The 15,392-nt window shown below is 51.6% G+C and overlaps 1 protein-coding gene across 1 annotated transcript; it reads right to left on the bottom strand.

Moving 5' to 3' along the window:
• Window positions 1-824: 824 nt before the first annotated feature.
• On the bottom strand, window positions 825-11,183 carry CACNG1 (calcium voltage-gated channel auxiliary subunit gamma 1). The gene is made up of 4 exons (XM_037400328.1): window positions 10,741-11,183; window positions 4,713-4,787; window positions 2,474-2,611; window positions 825-1,762 (listed from the first exon to the last, which is right to left on the bottom strand). Exons 1-4 carry the CDS (start codon window positions 10,979-10,981, stop codon window positions 1,536-1,538), a joined length of 681 nt encoding a protein of 226 aa, XP_037256225.1. The 5' UTR covers window positions 10,982-11,183; the 3' UTR covers window positions 825-1,535.
• Between the last annotated feature and the right edge of the window lie 4,209 nt (window positions 11,184-15,392).

Here is a 15,392-nt window from a genome sequence, read left to right as displayed (position 1 = left end):
GCACATGAAGGATCTCCCTAGAAACTAGCCTCTGTTTTCCTGAACAATGAAAATGCAAATTAAGCATGTCAGCTCTGTACCCAAAAATAAGATTTCAAAACCATTTAGCGTTTCACCGTGGTTCAGTGACAACTTGAAGGCTTGCAGGTGTCTCTCGTGATGGGAGACAGGCAGAGCTTCCCAGCTCCTGCTCAGATCTGAGCACCAATGAACGCTTTATCCCCCAACTTTGTAATATATGTGTTATTTGTAGCGCTTTTCGACTTCAAAGAGCTGGAAAAACATCCATGCGACTTCACAAAAGGCTTCTGTTCGCGCTGCCACTCTGCTGATGGTGCTGGGGGGCTGTGATGGTGCAGAGGGCTGGGCCAGAGGGGCTGTGGGACCCCCCGTGCCCCCCGGTGCTGCGGGCGTTCGTAGCAGAGCAGTGCCAGGGCTCTGCAACACAACCAGCCTCGCCAGCATCCCCCATCAGAACGCCTCGGGTGTGCATCAACAGCAAGGCACACTCATCGTATTTTCGGCGCTGACTCTCCCAGGTGTTTCAGGCTAAGTCCTTTCCTTCTCAGCAGCCACCTGGAAGAATTTTTCCTCAAGTGTGGTTTTATACATGTATGCACTGGGCAAATCGCAGTATTCCTAAAAAAGCCCCGTTCACAAGGAACAAACAAGAACTTGGTACCGTAAACACCACCCAGAATGACACTGTCAGTCTGGATCTAGCAGGACTTGATGGGCCAGCTGATTGCTCCATCAAAATATTTCCCAGAAGATCGTGCTACTAGAAGATTATGCTTTTTATTAAAGGAAAGTTTCACTCTCAATGTTCAGTACCTGGCTTTGCCATCAAAGTTTAAGCAGAACAGAAACTCTATCTTACGGGGGTTTTGTGCTTAATTCAAAAGAATGGAACTGAAGCGTGTAAATTTGTAGGAGAAATATTCATCTGAATGCTAGGCAGTTTTGTTTGGGGTTTCCCCCCCCAAATTTTAACACTTTAATGGAATTGCATAAGGATCTCCAACTTATTTCAGAGTGGTAAGCCAGCCCTTCTTAGGAAGGATTACAGCACAAATGAGGAAATGGAGCTGGAATTTCTTGCTGGCTCTCTCTGACCAGGTGAGGTGTAAAGGCCCAGCATCCCTCATGGATCTGCACCACTACACCAAACATCTCCTCCCTAAGAAAGCTGTCTCCTCTGTGGCATGAGCTGTCTCACACACAGATATTATTTTTTCCCCCCTAAATGCATCAGCACGAGGCATCCCCAAACTGGCACTGAGCAGGGCCACTTACCCACGACCACACTGGTGCTGAATGCTCTTTCTGATTTCTTAAAAAAAAATAATAAAAAAGAGAAGGCGGGAAAAAAAAAGAAAAAAAAAAGAAACAAAGCAATAATTACAATTGAACATGCCTTGGTTCAGTATTGACTTAGGTAATTGAAGGCACGTTGTACAGTGAGACCCAGACATTTTAAAAAAGGCAAATCTTTTCAGAACACTTTCTGGTTTTTTTCCTGGGTGCTGGGAACATCAGTGCTCGGGTTCTGCATCCATGCACGTCTCCCAGGGGTTCTGGGGGAAGCGAGGCAGCGCGATCAGGAGGAGGGCTATGCCGCAGACGAAGAGCAGGACGAAGGAGGCGCAGGCACAGGCGAAGGACCAGGAGTAACTGTACTCGATCCAGACTGTCTCCTCGCTGTCGATCATCCTCTTCACGGATTGCCTCATGACTTCGACCGAGATGATGATGCAGAGACCTGAAGGAAGATCGGAGCAGTGGGCTGAATAACCAGCTATCAGTTGTTCATCTTTAATTACCCACCTCAGCTGTCTTTTTGCATGCAGGAGCTGCAGTGAGATTCCCAGGTGAGTCACCTACTCCAGCGTTTGAAGGACCAACGCTGGCAACTGCTCCGAGCAGCTGAGCGTGATCTTTTAGGCCGGTTTGGATGGGAAACTCGAGTGGTGGAGGAATAATTGCATCCCTAGGCAGCTTTTCCAAAGGGTAAGGTTTGCATGGAGGTGACAGTTGGCACCCCTGTCTCAGCCAGCGCGGTGGGTGGTGCTGGCTCAGCTGCAAATGCAGCCTTCGTGGGCTTGGGGGACAACTGTGTGTTTCGGGCCTGGGTCAGCTGTTCCTTTGGTTTAAGTCTTAATAAATGAGAGAGAATAATATATAACCCTGGGTTAGAGTGGGGCTGGCCCTGAATCCACTAGAAATGCCCCTTTTAAAGGTAGTTGGAGAAGATACGGACAAGCTGGAGGGTGACGCTTGCTGAGCAGGACATCTTCAGAGCTCTTCAGCTAGAGCACCACGTAAGGGCTAGTGGTGTGACTGTGGCGAGGGAGAAAATGCCACGTTCAGGGCTTTTTTAGAAGCATCTCCATGCCCCCTCCCCCCCAGGATCTATATTTCTCTATGTTGTCCTAGGAAGGAGCGCAAGGACGTGAGCCCCCCAGCCTCCTACCTGCGAAGGTGTAGAACATGGACGCTGGCTTCAGCAGGTAGTCCCTCTTCTTCCTGAAGGATAAGAGGACGCAGATTGTCCCGATGATCGCAAAGCCAACGCTGAAGATGGCAATGGCTGCAGCTGAAATGCTGTATTCTGCCAAAGCAAAACAAACACCACAAATTGCAAGTGCATGCGGATCCGGAGCACGCTCCCGTCAGCGGTGGTGACCTTGCAGAAGGTCACTCCGAGGAATACGTCCAGTCCTGCTGCTGCGGAGGGGTGGCTCTGGCAAATTGGCTATTTCCCTCCAGTAAACGCAGGGGCAGATATTGGCCATGTGTCTTGATGAAGGTGAAGGATATGAACACAGAGCAGGAGGGGGAGATGCTCTGAACACTCACGGAAGGAGCAAACGGCACCTGTACTGGTTCAGTGATGCTCCGGGCTGGGGTCGCTTTAGCTGTGCTACACCATTGCTATTGCTGAAGCCTTACTGGGCTCCACTCTCATGTCTCCCATCGCCCAGAGTAAATAGACAGCTTGATGCTATTTTTATCCCCTGCCTGTATTGCAGAGCCTGGACACGGCCCCTGTGCGTGGTGCCGATGTGGACAGACAGCTGGGTGCTCCGTGGGGCTCCAAATCCCGGCCGGCAAAGCAGGCAGGAGGCCAGAGGTGAGGTGTTTGCACAGCACTTGGTGGTTGGTTTTTTTTCTCCCCCCTCCTTTAAGACAATGATTTCCAGCTCTGTGAAAACCCAGCTGCTTCAGGGCACACGATTAAACCCTCCGTAAAACAAGCTGGTTTTCCCTAAGATGTGCGCCGGACAGTTTGCCCAGCTGAAGCATACACCGGTGCCTGAATGGGGGGGGGGGGAGAATTGCTAATTGAATAATTCAGGACTTCATTTACATATTCCATGCATTTTCAGATGAGTTTAATATTTAACACATGTAGCCATGTGTGAACATCACAGTGCCTGATGATATTTGCCTTTCAAGCCATTAAAAAAAAATATCTCCCAGGCAAAATCATGATGAATTTTTTTGCCTGTTCCTAATTAGTTCCCATCAAAATGTAGCTATTTCTGTGGAAGGGAACAGCAGATCGCTCTTTGTTCTCACTGCTTTTCATACCACGGTTTTATTATAATTTCCTTAATGTTTCTCTTTACTATGTGCGGGAACTGCCTAAAAGAGTTTGTTTCGATGTGAAATCTTTGGCTGGGGCTTAAGCTTTTTCTTTTGCTTCAAAGAAAAGAAGTTCTTCCTGACTTTTTTCCCTGCAATTTCTAAGAAGGCATTGGGTGCATTTTTAAGATCAGATGGCTGGATCTGGCGGTGTATAAATGAGCAAAAGCAGGTAGCTCAGAGGTATGCTCCTCTAGCCACATAAAATTCCCAGTTTTTCCCGTCTTAGGAACCTGCTTCTTTTAGAAAACAGTTTTCCACCATCGTCATTTCCACTGAAAGCAAAGCAGATTGCTTAGGATGTGTAATGCAATCATCGACTGATTTCCTCCACGGTCAAATCTGTTGTGTGGCTAACGAGAAAAAAAATTGTCTTTACCTGCTGGACGGGAGAGGAGCACGTTAGATGACCGCTCAGAGTATTTGGTTTTATCAGGGACTTAACAGAAGTGTGAAATTTTGTCTGTGACAGCCGGCTGTGCCAATCCGTACTCTGTAACGCCGGCTGTGCGTGCCTCCGTGGGTCTCTGTCCTTCCTTCCACTGGTCGCTCAGGTTTTTACATGGCTTTCGTATAAAATCCATACGAAGCATAAAATTCCTACTGGTCTCCACAGAGTCTCTGTATTTTTCAGGGTCAAGACTCTGATTGGAGTATGATGTATATAATATATTCCTTTAGATTTTATTAATGTTTTCTTCCTTTGATGGCAGAGGCTCTGCGTGTTGCAGGCGGTGCCAGCATTGTAAAGTCATTTTGATGCTGAAAAGACTTTTTGCACTTTTCGTGTGTATTGACGTTGTTATATATTTGCGGGACAGCTTTAAGTAAAATCACACTTACAAGTGTGATCGTATATAAAAAATTATCCTTCCCAGGAAGCTGGCACTTGACCTCATTCTGAGCCTTTTTCACATTTTTCCCAGCTGATGGTATCTGATAGAAATTCCTCTCCTGCTTTCAGTGGAAGCAGGGTCGAACCCCCATTTTGGGGACCCCTTAAATCTTGTGCACACCTCCATTCACACACTATTAGGAAAATAGTTTTTTGGGATCGTTCTTACCTTTCTGGGTGGTGACTTCAAATATCTCCGAGCTCTGTCCGGGAGTGAAGTGCTTGAAGTAGGAGCAGTTGTGTTCTGAAAGCCAAAAGGAGATTGAATTACGTGCGCTTGGAAGCCTCTGATAAAATGTAGGAAAACTGAATTTGCTTTTTATTGATGTATCAGCCTTGCAGTGTTTTTAAGGCTCCCTACCCTTGGTGATACTGGAAAATTGGAGTCGGATCTGTTTTATCTGAGGGCAGATGAGTGGCACACACAGGCCAGGCCACCAGCTCCAGCACGGACACACTGAAGCCCCCTCTGATACCTTTCGGGGGCTGCTCCCTCCGAGAGCTTTGTGCACTGATTGCTCATCTGTTTAAAATATGAATTACGGATAATTTTTTCTCATTCTGTCTTTGGCCATCACATGTTCCTGCCTCTCCATGTAGCTGTATGCCCTGGTGATGAGACCTGCTGAGCTGGCACCTCGGCTCCCCTCCCCTCGCCACTGCCAACCCGCCCCGCAATGCCATCGCCCCTCGGCCGCGGGGGGTCACCACCCCTTGGGGCTGCCAAAAGGGAGGATGCTGTGTCCTCGTCCACCTTCTCCCTCCCGGCTCTTCCCCGCTCCAGCTCACGGCACCCCGTTGCCCAGAGGGGAGCAGCCCAGGGCGTTTGCTGCGGGTGGGGGATGTCACCGCCTGACGGGGGTCCCAGAGGGGGGGCTGCAGTGTGCTCTACTACGACAGGGACACGAAAGGCTTTTTTTTGGCGGTCAGTAAAAAAAACCCAAAAGCTATCTGAAGCCACAAACTGTTGTCCAGGGAAGGGAAGGCTGCTGAAAGCCGTATGAGTCAAGGGCAAAGGGGCTGTCACACAGCCTGGCTTTACGGAATTTCTCTCCCATCAGAGCAGCCTGTTAAGTTAATTGGGTAAGAGCAGAGTTAGATAGCAGGAACTTTTTCAAACTCTATCTGGATCTAATGTGAGCACGCTGCCGTGGGGTGTTTATGGAGTGGTTATTTAAGTGAGTAGGGGTCAAGATTGTGGGGCAGGGGCGTACTGGGAGGGGGGAAGTTGGCAGCCGAGTCTCTTGATGGCCACAATGCTGTTTCATACTCGGTCTAGTGCGAGTCAGCCGGAGAAGCAATGTCACTGCTGTCAGTGGGCATGGGAGGCTCAGCCTCAGCGTCTCAGCAGGATGGGGAAGGGTCTGGTGAGGACCTGCTGACTCGAAGCTTTGGCAGCAGCAGGGTCGGGATGGAGGGTGTTCTCGCTATTTATAACTGATTTAATTGAAGGTTTGAAGGGGTGCGGAGCTGGGAGAACAGTTGCTCGCCAGGAATTTGGCTGGAAGGGTGCAATCGCGGAGGCGCATTGAGTAGCGCCAGCTCTGATTGCGCTATTCTGCTGAGCCGGGCTGGAGACGACACGCTCGGCACCTGCCCCAGCACCCGTCCGCACCCCAGGCTGGACTCCCATCCCACTGGGAAATCATGCCAGGATTGCATGGAAGACAGGCACTGCTTGCAGCAAGGGACCAGCATCTCCTGCCCAGTAAAACCCAGAGTTAACGCCAGCTTCCAGGAGATGCTGGGAGAAGGTCTCGAGGACTTTGTGGTCCTCTCCAGCACCCGGGCTGGGACAGGCTGCTCTGGGTCGTGGGATAAAGCCTGAGCCAAGTCCCGGCGCAGGACCATGCAGGGTGGTTTCTGCCTGGGGGCATGCACTGCGCTTTGCTGGTTATTTACATTAATTTCTGGTGGGAAGAAGACACCAGTGTACTGTATGTTCCCTGTCGGTTCGTGTGGGTTTTTTCTGTCATGTAAATGGCAGATGTTCGAGTTACTGATTCGAGAAGGATTTATGTTCTCTCTCCCAGGAGATAGGCAATTGTAAAGCAGCGTTTTTGCACCCATTAGTGGAAGATTCCTTCGAGATGCTCTTATCTACTTAATTTTATAAGCTGACTTTTATTTCGGCTTCAGCTTCTCCTTGCTAGAGACTAGGTTCATTTTCCGCTCTGCCATCTCCTGACCTGTTCTTTATTATCCTTGCAAATGACTGGAGGAAACATACTTGAACTCAGACCTCTGTGACTGAAATTGCAAATTTTGAGCCCCAGAGCGGAGGCTGTGTGCCTCTGCTGGCGACCGAGGGGTGGCTGAGGCTGAGCACCGTGTCTGCTGATCCCAGTCTGGGGAGCTTTTGGCTCCTGTGCTAAAGGGGAGGGAAACGGGGTGAAACTGGGACACTTTATTTCGCGACTGTTTGGTTCGGTTTTTAATTAATTCTCTGAAAAACCTGAACTCAAAGGAGTCCTGGGGCGTGTTGGCTGTACAAAACCCAAGGTGAAGCCATCCAGACACGGCGTGACGTGGGACACAGCGCAGCCTTGGGTCCCTTGCAGGTGATGCAAGCCAGCCTGGTCCTCCCTCCGGTCCATGGAAACTCATCAGGGGGGAGCACACACAACTTTCTTTCGGAGACGGACTTGTCCGCAGGACAAGGAGCTGCCTCTGTGTCTGGTGGCTTACAGCAGAGCTCTGCCAAGGTACAGCAAGGGGGGTTATTGCAGAGATGGGCTGGCTCCAGAGGAGGTGGTTTTGGAAAATGCATTTATTGTGGAAAAATATAACTAGATTGGTTTGGGTGAAATGATATATTGTTTTCAGTTTAAAGATGCTTTGGTGCTCTGCTGAGCTGGGAATATCTATTTCAGCAAGGCTCCCTGTTATTCAAGAGAACTGAGGCACTTCAAGGCCTCTCTGGTGCCATCATGAATAAGAGAAAAGCCCATTTGTGTCACACCACATTTACATAATGGATAGGATTTAAAATGGCTTTTATAATGGATGAAAACTGGCAATCTTTGTTTCTCTCCACCCCTAATTGCATTATCTCTGCCACGAGGTCACCTCAGCGGGCTGATGGGAACAGTCCAGGGGCTCTGTGGGCATTAACGCTTGGATGATCTTCAGGGCTGTAACCTGGTTTATCACAGTGTGATAACCCTCCAGACCCAGCACTCCTGGGGGGGCAAAGGGGCCAATTCACCCTCCCGCCGTTTGGGCAGAGCCGAGCTCCCAGCCGCTCGCGCCGCGGGGCTGGATGCAGCCGCGGGACACGGCAGAGGTGCGATCCCACAGAACCGCAGCTGAGCCGTGGGGGGCTGCGGTATGGGGACCTCGTGGGGGAAGGAAGGGCAGCAAGGCCACCAGATGTTTGGGCCATGCAGAGTTTCAGGTGGCAGCTATGCCCCCTGGAGCGGCAGGCTGGGAAAGGGCTGGAGCCCACCTTGCTCCTGGACACGGGCTGGACACTAGCACGTGGGGTTTTGTGGCAGGTGGGATGGTTAGAGAACCCGGGGTTTTAATGTGAGGTTTCCACGTGCGTTACGTTGGGGAGACAGGACCGGCTGCTGTGATTAGAGGAGGTGATAAGGTGGGGGCTGGGTGGTGGAGGGGGCCAGACCTTGGGCTCTGACCTGGCCAGCAAGCCCGGGGAAGGTCTCTGACTCACACTGGGGTTTGGAGATTGTATCTCCAGACAGGTTAATTTCCTATCAGTCTTGCAGAGTGAGTCTCTTGTACGGACACGGGGACGAGACAGCCCTGCTGCTAACCCATTTGCTCAAGCGCTTTTCCCCTCCGGTTGCCCGAACTCAGGTTCCCGTATGCACAAGGACCTGTTTAACTTGCTGGCAGCACACACGGGCTGCAGAGCATCCCCGCTGCCGCCCAGCCTGCGGGCGCCGAGACCCTGCTCCGTAGGGCGATGCCAACGCTGGGGTTACCGGCAGCGAAGGCAAACTCAGTTTACGACCAGTAGTAAACTGCCCCAGTGCCCACTGACCACCATGAAACATGTTTCAGTATTAATCTGAATTTGCTCGGTTTTATCCGCCATCTCCCTCAGCGTTTTATTTCTTACACCAGGATGCTGAGCCCTTTCCAATTTGTCAACATCCTCAGAAAAGCACTGTAAAATTTTAAAGCTCTGCCTAAATCACAGCCCTGCTTTGTGGACAGCAAGCCAAGTCATCCTCCCCATTTTGCACCGTGCTGAGCTCAAAGCCTAATAAATAATGTTAATCATGCCATCCGTTTCCTCCTCAGGGAGTGACTGGTAAATGGTTATTAATGCAATGATAAATTCTTATGTTTCCTTCCCAGTCCCGGCAGTGGCAGTAACGTCTGGTTACGTCTCATGATTTTCAGGAAAACCAGTGCCCGCCCGCATCTGCTTCTTTACCGCACGCTTGTTCATTCACGTTTTTTCTCGGCTGCTGCAGGTTTCACAGCCCTGGTGTTGCCCTGCCGACATCCCTTTCCCAGAAGTGTGAAATCAATCCTGTGCGGCCGCAGCACCGCTCAGCGCTGATCCCATGGGAACTGTACTCCCCCCATGGGGGCTGTGCTCCCCCTGCCCCCCCCCCCCGTGCTGCCTTCCCTGCCTGAGGAAAACAGGCAGCGAGGTATTGCTTATAACCCAGGTGCACATTTCGAAACCTGGGATGCTGATTGTGACGCGGGCTATCAGCCAAATTCCCAAATATCTTGAAAAACTGGAAAACCACCGCTGGTGTGGGTGGGCGGCCCATCCTCCCCCAGTTATTCGCTGTGCCCAGCAGAACGGCAGCACTGGGACGTGATTCAGTGCCTGTGCGAGCACATGCTGGTGTCTGTCAAAGAGAGAAGCTGCTTTCGCGCTGCCCTGCCCGCAAATCTGCTTTTTGCAGACAGCTGGGTATTTATGAGTTTTATATTTACCCCGCAGTTGTGCAATTTGGGTGTATATCCACCGATTTCTGGTGTTTTTCCTTTTGTGGGAGTTTTCCTCCACGTGCAAGGAAAGGTGTGCTGTGAGGAATCTGTTTCTAGGCATAGAAGTACCACTGGGAGAGGCACTGAGCATATGGATGTCACACTCCCAAAGTGGGCCAGAGGCAGATCTGAACACCGGGATTCAGCTCCTCTCTTCGGAACGTGTAATTTGGCCAAAGAGATAAAGAACTGCATTAATACAGAGAACATACAGTAAGCCCAGGCAGTAAGATTTTTCATAGGAAATTTTCAAATATGTCTTAACATCCATATTTCATTGCAAGCAGCGGCTCTAACGTGACGGCAATCCTGTTATTTCTGTTCTGGAAAGCATCCAGTACCCTATGAGCCTTCTAAAAAAGCAGTGTAGCTCTGTCAGGGGGAGGGTGTGTTAGCACGTACAGGGCGAGTATTGCTGACTCTGTGATCAGCAAAAACCTAACGAGCTCCTTTGGCCAGGGAAACATAATGGTCTTCCCGGAAAGCAGCCGTGCCCACTCCCCCGCTGCCCTCCCTATTGCTGGCACTGGAGGGACCCATGGTGGGGACGTGTGTGGGACCAGGCTGCCTCCACCAAGAGGCTCGGAGGCTCGGTAAGGCACTGAGAAGTTGCTTCAAATTCAGTTTATGACTTTTTTTTTTTTTTAAAAAAAATATAAGTTGGAAGAGCACTTTGCTGTGGGTCCCTCTTCCTCCCTGCCCTGAGAAATGGCTGTTACTGAAATAGCTGGGAGATAACCTAGTGCCCGCCGGGAGCAGGCTGTTCCTCCACAGCTATATGGATCTGGAAATCCTAAAGATCCAGCTATGTATGGTGGATCCATAAATCTTCTTTCTTGCCTGCTGCTGTCAGCCTGCCTGGGTGCAGGCGGATGGTTAGAAAAACCTGGGCTTTAATGTGAGGTTTCCACCATCCCAATATCCCTCTGTGATTTCCACCGTGTCCGATCCTCCTCCCCTTCTCCCCGCCACTCTCGTCGCTGCACAGGAGGCTCAGATACGGTCACAAACAGCCATGCAAGGCAGCGCAGCGCACACCTACAGCGAGAGGGGTGGCACCGAGGCGTGTTTGCAGCCCCGCATGAAAACGGCCCCATGCCAAACCAAGTGCCGTGGGACATGGACCCCGTCTTCCTTCTGCCACGTCCTGCAGCCTCCTAAGCAAAGCCTGGTGTGGCTGCCTGGGGCTTTCTCCCGTGCATCGCTGGGTGGTCACCTACCTCCTGGCAGGCTTATGGGCCCGCAGCCCTTCTCTTTGGGACCTTGCTCCTGCATAAAAATCCGCTTTGTACAGAGCCGCCAAAGCCCGAAATGAGCCGCTTCACAGGTGGCATTGTATTCCTCCACTCTGGGGCTCAGCACGGCCCAGTGGTCAGTCACTACGGCTGCAAACAGGAGCGAGACGCCCACCAGGATCACAGAGAACGTCAGCCGGACCTTCAGGGGTTTGTTCTCATCCATCCTGCTCCAGCCTGCTGCTCCCGGCGGAGCGCGGTGGGTGATTCACCAGGGCTCCGCTCCCGAGATCCTGGCGCATCCGAGTGTTTGCAAATGTCAGCCCTGCGTCGCCGAGCGGCTGCAGGCAGCTGCTGGGCTGTGTCAGCCAGCGCAGTGAGGAGGTCATTAACGCACGTAACGAGAGCGGCGCCCCGCAGAGCTCAGCTTTCGCCCCGTCCCACCGCGCTGCTTGTGCATTCCCACCCGCCGATCCCCACAGCCACCCCAGCCGCCGCGCAAAGGCTGGGATCTCTTGACTTGGGGCATGCCCAGAAACAGCTTTAATAGGACAATTAACTTTTCAGCGAGGTTATAAACCATCTGTGCTTAGACTAGTGCTGGGCCTGAGCTCGGACTGACTGGGAGCAGTTGAAGAGCCCTGGCAGTCCTTCAGCTTGTGGCAGCCCCTGCGAGGAGTCGGGGGCTGGACACCCCTCCAGAGCCGAGCGTTGCGGCGTAAAGGATGGCAAAACAAGCAAACATTGATTTTAGTGTTTATTTTTTATCACAGTTACTGTTAACTAACCTGAAGTCGTCTGAGTAGTTGGCGTGTGTGTTTCTTTTGCCTTTTGCCCGTTTTTTCTAATGCCAACCCACTGGAGCGCTCGCTTGCTTTCCCACCGCGCAGGTTTCCCTCCATGCGTACAGCACCTCCGGCGTCTGCTCCTTCTTCCACAAGTGACTTCAGTCACCCTGAACCCAGACTGCCAGGGCTGGGGCCAACACCTCTCCTTCTCTTTGGTATTTCAGCTGATTGTAATGTGAATGTGACGATAATGTCATTGCAGAGGCCACTATGGAGATGACATTATAACTGGGATGTCAAACTGAGGAGGGTGACGGTACCTGAATGTCAAAGGAATGGTTAAAAAATGCCAGTGGAAAGCTGCAAATATCATGTTATCGTTGTCAAGATAATGTCAAAGCTACTCCAGCCCTGTTTTATGAACACCCCAATTTGATGTCAAAATAAAGGTGTGCAGAGGTGTCAGCTCAAATTAATGAGGGCAATCTGAAGCAAGGAGTTAAGGCGGAAGGGGAGCGTGGGAAAGGGAGAGGAAATAAGGAATAAGATAAAAGGTATTGATCCAAAATAACTGTAACTGAAATATGACTTCAAGGGGTTAACATTACTCTGCTGGATGTGTGACAGTGCTGGTTTAGACACCCCTGGGGAACAGGGTGACTGCCTAAAGCCGGCACAGCATCTGGTGCCCCGGCCCTGCTGCAGAGGAGCTGGGAAGGAGCGAAGGTACGTGGTGCAGAAGATGAGAAGGGGACCAGGAAGGGCACTGGGGACACGGGGCAAGGCAGGGCCCACAGACCATGGACATGTCTGAAGGAAGCTGCTCACAGCCTTGCATAGGACTGTGATGTGCCGTGTTGGGGCTGGGGGAATTAGAGGCTTACATTTAAACCAGAACCAAGAGTTCTCATGAAAGTGGAAAAGCCTAAAGGGAACAGACTTTAAACCAGAAAAGGAATGCATTAAAAATGTAATGCCTTTTCCTTTGAAGTAGTCTCTTGTTAAATTTCACTAGACATCAGTCGATCTTGGGAGCTGCATCCTAATTTTGCCTCCTTGATGCTACGGACTCCACAGGTCCTCCGCAAGTTGAGCAAGGCAAAGAGAATGTGTGTTTGCAAATGTGGGCACAAAGCAAGGTTCTGGTTGCTGAGGAAGCAAGTGCTAATGATCACGCTTTAGACTAATTACAACCCACAAGGACTGCAGGGGTGGGAACTCATTAATCTTTTTTTGGTGTTGGTCTTTGTCTCTCTTCCAGTGTTGGCAAGGCTCATGCTTTTTGTTCTCATTGAAGTCCTCTGATCTGGTTAAGTTCCTCAGGGTTGGGTTTTGTTTTGAGCTCCCTAATAATAGCCAGGAAACAACTAAAGTGAAATCAGAGGGGGAAAAACATCCATCCTCCCTCCCCCACCGAGCGGGGCTGGGGGTGTGAACCAGCTCTGATGAGCTCCAGCGTGAGCGGCAGTGCCTTCCCCAGAGACGTTACTGCAGATGAGGTGAAACATTGTCCCCAGCCCCCAAAAAAGGGGACCCAGAGCCACTGGTCCATGGGAAAGAAGGTGTTCTGTAGGGTCCATGGGCTCGCTGGGTTTGCTGCATGCACGTGTGTAGCCGCATCGCAAGGGCACTGCGGCCACCTCCTGCCAGCCCTGGCTCCCGCTGCCGGTGGGGGTGGCTGGTGGGTGTGCGGTGGCACCGCCTGCAGCCCCTCCGGCCGGTGTGGGGAGAGCTGAAAGGCTGCCGTGCCCACGGGCTGAGCCTCCGTCCCCAGCCTGGGGGCGAAGTTGGCCTCCCCGGGGGGCTGGTGGCCACCCGCAGATGCAGAAGCAAAGCTGATTTCTGGAGGAGCGAAGGGCTAAGGGAAACCTCAGAAGCTTTCTGCACATCCAGAAGACCACGATGCCTAAATCCTGTAGGAACGGTTCCTGCCGTCTCCCTGCGTCAGCTGGCAAGTATTCACATTTAAAAATCAATATCACGTGAAATATAAACAGACTATTAATGAGGACCTGTTGGGAAGCAGGGTGTGTTGTAATTAGCGCTTTAGCAGCAGCGAGTGAGAGACACAATTATGTTTCTCTGCTGGAGAAAATGCCCAAGGAGGTGTCTCAAGACCAGCCGTGGCATGGTTTTTCCCTGGCAGGGTGCGGGCTTGCTCTGCTCCCCAGCACTTGCACCTTCCCATATTCCGTTCAGACCAGCCTTGGTATTTCCCACAAGCGGATTAACCCAACTCGGTGGTTCCCCTCCTGCAGAAGCGCGTTCTGCAGGTGAGAACGGACCCGGGTGGCGGAGATGGTGCCTGGTCTGCTTTCGGCTCAAACAGCTTCCCAGCAAGTGGCTTCCTTCAGACTGGAGCTCCCCCGCAGCGCTCGGGCTGGTACCCAGGGATGCCACCAGTGCCATCTCCAAAAGCTCCCCAGTCCTGGGGCTGAAATCCTGCCATCACTGAAGGCAAGAGAAAAATGTGTGTGTGTGTGTGTGTTTTGGTTGGGTTTTTAATTTTTTTATTTTTATTTTTTGTCTGTAATAGATTCCCACGGCCATGAAGAAGGAGGCCGTGGTCCCGCAGCACTGGGCACAGCCAGCCTCTCGCCAGCCCCGCAGCCCCAGGGAGCTCCAGCCACCGCCTGCACGCCTGATCCACAGCTCTGTCCTCTTAAAATACCGACTGCCATGCCCCGCCACCGCCTGCACGCCTGATCCACGGCTTCATCCTCTTAAAATACTGCCCGCCGTGCCGGCTGTGCCGTGCCGGTAAGCGATCCCTGCGGCTCTGGCGAAGCGAGGCGGCGGTAAGACGAGCCGCTCGGCGGACAGGTGCAGAGCACTCCTCATTCCCTTTTATTTTCGGCACCTCCCATGTTTGTTAGTTTTCTCGTTCCAAGGAAATGCCACATCCTCCTCGCTGGGCTCTTTTGCCACTTTCTGAAGCCTCAAGGATTCTGTCTTTGCTTCCCCCTCAGCATCATTTTCGACGCACCCCTGTTCGCAGCGGGGCGGGTGCGGCTCTTGGGGTCAGTGTTTACCCCCAGACCTGCCCAGCAACGTGTGTGTGGGAAGAGCCTTTATTTATTTTAGTTCCATGGAATCAGCCTGGGGATTGAGCTTCAAATTGCTTCACTAGGAGTGTCGCAGGCATTTGGAAAGACAAGTCCCTGCCTCCATCCAGACGTGCCCATTGATGGGGAGAGGTGGGCAGACAGAGGTGCACCGGTGGTCTTCCTCTTTAAGACAATCTGGAGGCTCAGGAACTGGGAAGGTAAAGCTAAAAGAAGTATTTGAAGAAGAAATACTGTCTGTCATGCAGGGATGGCTTGGGATGCCTGGGAGCAGTGAGAGGCTGCTGAAGTGCTGCCTCTCATTCGGTGCTGCCCGCACCACTGGGATTTTGTGGTGGTGACCATAGCCAGGCTTTCGTGGAGCTTCAGCACACGGGGTCGAGCTTTCTTCAGGCAAAACGGACAAGCCCAGGGAGAGGAGGATGCTCAGAAGTGAATTCATGTCAGCCTTCAGAAGGTGGAGGGAAAGCACAGGCTCGGGGCTAGTGCTTCAGAAGACACTGGCTCATTTTTCTTGACGGTGGTTTGCAGTGCCGCTGGCCACCGTACCAGCCTCAAACCAGGCACTGAAACCAGTGTGTGAATCATATGGGCCAAGTTTAAGCTGGAAACAAGAAGGTTTTTCTTAGTTTCCAACCCAAATGTCTGGAAGTATCATGAATATAGCTTATCTTGGAGATTTTGTGGTCTGTGGGACCACAAGAAGAGGTTTTTTCCCTCTGACATACAGGCTTGCAGTAACATTCCCAGCTGCAATCAAACTATGTAGAAATGCAGAAAAACA

This window comes from Falco rusticolus, chromosome 1 (genome assembly GCF_015220075.1).
Source record: "Falco rusticolus isolate bFalRus1 chromosome 1, bFalRus1.pri, whole genome shotgun sequence".
NCBI classification, from domain to species: Eukaryota; Metazoa; Chordata; class Aves; order Falconiformes; family Falconidae; genus Falco; species Falco rusticolus.
This window is presented reverse-complemented; position numbering and strand designations above follow the sequence as displayed.

Bases quoted from the DNA above. Each gene is read 5' to 3' on its own strand.
- CACNG1 (XM_037400328.1), bottom strand. From the start codon at position 10,981: ATGGATGAGAACAAACCCCTGAAGGTCCGGCTGACGTTCTCTGTGATC. The intron at 2,612-4,712 runs GTAAGAACGATC...TTGCTTTGGCAG, and splicing joins TGAAGTCACCACCCAGAAAG to AATACAGCATTTCAGCTGCA. The intron at 1,763-2,473 runs GTAGGAGGCTGG...ATCTTCCTTCAG, and splicing joins CATGTTCTACACCTTCGCAG to GTCTCTGCATCATCATCTCG.